The sequence below is a fragment of the Triticum aestivum genome, unplaced genomic scaffold, assembly GCF_018294505.1.
Source record: "Triticum aestivum cultivar Chinese Spring unplaced genomic scaffold, IWGSC CS RefSeq v2.1 scaffold88340, whole genome shotgun sequence".
Lineage (NCBI taxonomy): Eukaryota > Viridiplantae > Streptophyta > Magnoliopsida > Poales > Poaceae > Triticum > Triticum aestivum.
Window position 1 is genome coordinate 1 of NW_025246898.1, and position 2467 is coordinate 2467.

The 2467-nt window shown below is 46.7% G+C and overlaps 1 protein-coding gene across 1 annotated transcript; it reads right to left on the reverse strand.

Annotated features, from left to right (window-relative positions):
• Positions 1–1009: 1009 nt before the first annotated feature.
• Positions 1010–2461, reverse strand: LOC123177157 (uncharacterized). The gene is made up of 2 exons (XM_044591058.1): positions 2225–2461; positions 1010–1721 (listed from the first exon to the last, which is right to left on the reverse strand). The coding sequence occupies exons 1-2, from the start codon at positions 2260–2262 to the stop codon at positions 1436–1438; spliced, it is 324 nt and encodes a 107-aa protein (XP_044446993.1). The 5' UTR covers positions 2263–2461; the 3' UTR covers positions 1010–1435.
• Positions 2462–2467: the final 6 nt, after the last annotated feature.

The window sequence follows — 2467 nt, forward strand, 5'->3', positions numbered from 1 at the left end:
AGCAGATTTTGTTGATGATAACTTACCAATGGGAGAGAGTACTTTAATCTTTTATGTCGAGAAATTTGCAAAGGCGGTGGTTGAAGTGTTTAGGGTAGAGTATTTGAGAGCACCCAATGCTGAAGGCACGTCGATGCTTTTGGAGATGAACAAAGCCTTTGAGTTTCCAGGTTTGCTTGGATCCACTGATTGCATGCACTGGAAGTCAGAGAACTTCTCTCTATAGCATGGCATGGTAGTTCAAAGGACACAAGAAAGATGCCACCATAATTCTTGAGGCCGTTGTCGATTAGGAGACATGGATTTGGCATGTGTATTTTGGGATGCCTGGATCTTGCAATGACATCAATTTTCTCCAGCATCACCTCTCTTTGCAAAGTTAGCCAATGGGGAATCACCACTAGTGGAGTTCGAAGCAAATGGCCGCACATACAACATGGGCTACTACCTTGCAGATGGGATATATCCGAAGTGGGCTACTTTTGCGAAACCAATTTCAAGCCCCCAAGGTAATAAAGAACTCTACTTCCATAATGCTCAAGCGGCTGCTAAGAAAGATGTGGAGAGGGCTTTTGAGTTTTTGCAAGCCCAATTTTCTATTGTGCGAGGACCGACTAGGTTTTGGTATCAAGATATCCTTTGGTACATCATCACAGCCGGCTTGATCATGCACAACATGATCATTGAGAATGAGTGTGTGGCAAATATTTGGATTACGCCTTCTATGAGCTCATGAGACAACCGATGCAGACATGTAGAATGGGAAGAGCGAAGCCGACACTTTCTTGAGGTGTAGCTTGACATTCGAGATTCCGATACACACGAAGATCTTCAAAAATATATCATCGAGGAGTGGTGAGCATGCCGTGGGCAACAAGACCAATAGTTTTATCTCTGTGTTTGTTGCCACTTGTGATGAACAATTTGCATTGAATTTTATGTTATGGATTACTAAACTATGTAATAATTTGATGTTGTGGATTAATGAATTTGATGTTTGTACTATTTGTGTTTTGTTTGTTTTTGATTCATTTGGTTTGGTATTATTTGTTTCAATATATTTCAACATGTATGCACTTCTAGTGCCCTATTTAAGGGCAGTTGTTAGAGAGAAAAAAAGCTGGTGCAATAAAACTCACTTTTTCGTGCCCTCAATTAGTTTTTTAGTGCCCTATTTTGGGCAGCTATTGGAGATGCTCTTAGGGGTTGCTTGGAAGCCCGATATTCGATCCAATACTTATGTTTCGACGGTGTTTCACAAAAAAATAGGGTTGCTCCGGGCGAAAGCCGACGGCGCGGTGTCTGCGGATGTCGCTCTCCTCCTGGGGGCCGTTGTGGAGCTCTCCGACCTCCTCCGCTCTCGGGTCCCTTTCTTCGGGTGAAAGCCCAGGACCTGCGGTGCAAGACCAGACGATGGCTTGATACGTCGCTTCCCCTACTGAGGGCGTCGTCTTGAAGATCGTGATTTCCTGCATGCTTTCCCGGAGCTGGACTTGCACGACAGCGCGGCAGGTGGCCGATGATGCGCCCAGAGGTGGAGCGGTGTTTCCTCCTCCGCATCAAAGACGGCGGATCTCAGCGGCGTGGCACAGCGGAGACTTGGCGCCCGATGCGTGTAGATGAACTCGCGCAGGAGGAGGTGGCTGTGTGGCGTCATGGTGGCATCGATGGCTGAGTGGCCTGACAAGGTAGAAGCCTTAATATCTGCTCTGAAGACGGACCTGTGGAAGATGACGGCGACGACACATGTGAGTGTGTCAAACCGGTTTGTGCCCCAGACCCGGTATGTGGTTCAGTTGGGGCTTCCGGCTTTTGATGATAGGTTTAGGTGAGTGGTCTGGGTATTTGGCCCAGCTAGCATCCCTCATCATATGGATAGGAGTAGTGACATATGTTGCCAAGATGGCAGATTCAGGCATATTGTTGTAATACTTTGTAAGGTCGTCGAGAATAATCAATAAAGTGGCCGCATACATCTCCCAGATGTAGAGGCCGGCGGTCATCCTCCTTTTATAAAAAAAAATAACACGTCGCATCAAAGGGCTTACTTTAATTGATTAATCCTCGCAAAAAAGTACTCCCTCCCTCGGATTCAAAATAAGTGTTGTGGTTTTTGTTCAAAGTAGAATATTTGCTTCCGGAAAATACTAGCACGGTCCATGTGCAATGGGTTGACTAACAAAAAACTAGAAAGGTGGAGTAGTTGGGAGAATAGTGTGCTTACAAGAAGCCCGGGATGTACAAATACTGGAGGAGCTTCATAAGTCTCTTTGCCTGGTCTACTTGAAGCTCGAAGATTCTTCTTCCTTCGGTGAAGCTGCTACCGAACGATGTGCGGGTGATCACGTCTCCGGTGAGGACCGGGAACTCCTGGGAGACGTCGAGTTCGACCGACCCCTCACAACCTGCAGCCAGTAGTTTACTCTCCCATCTGTCCACCAGCTCGGTGCAGCACGTGGAGAAAGCA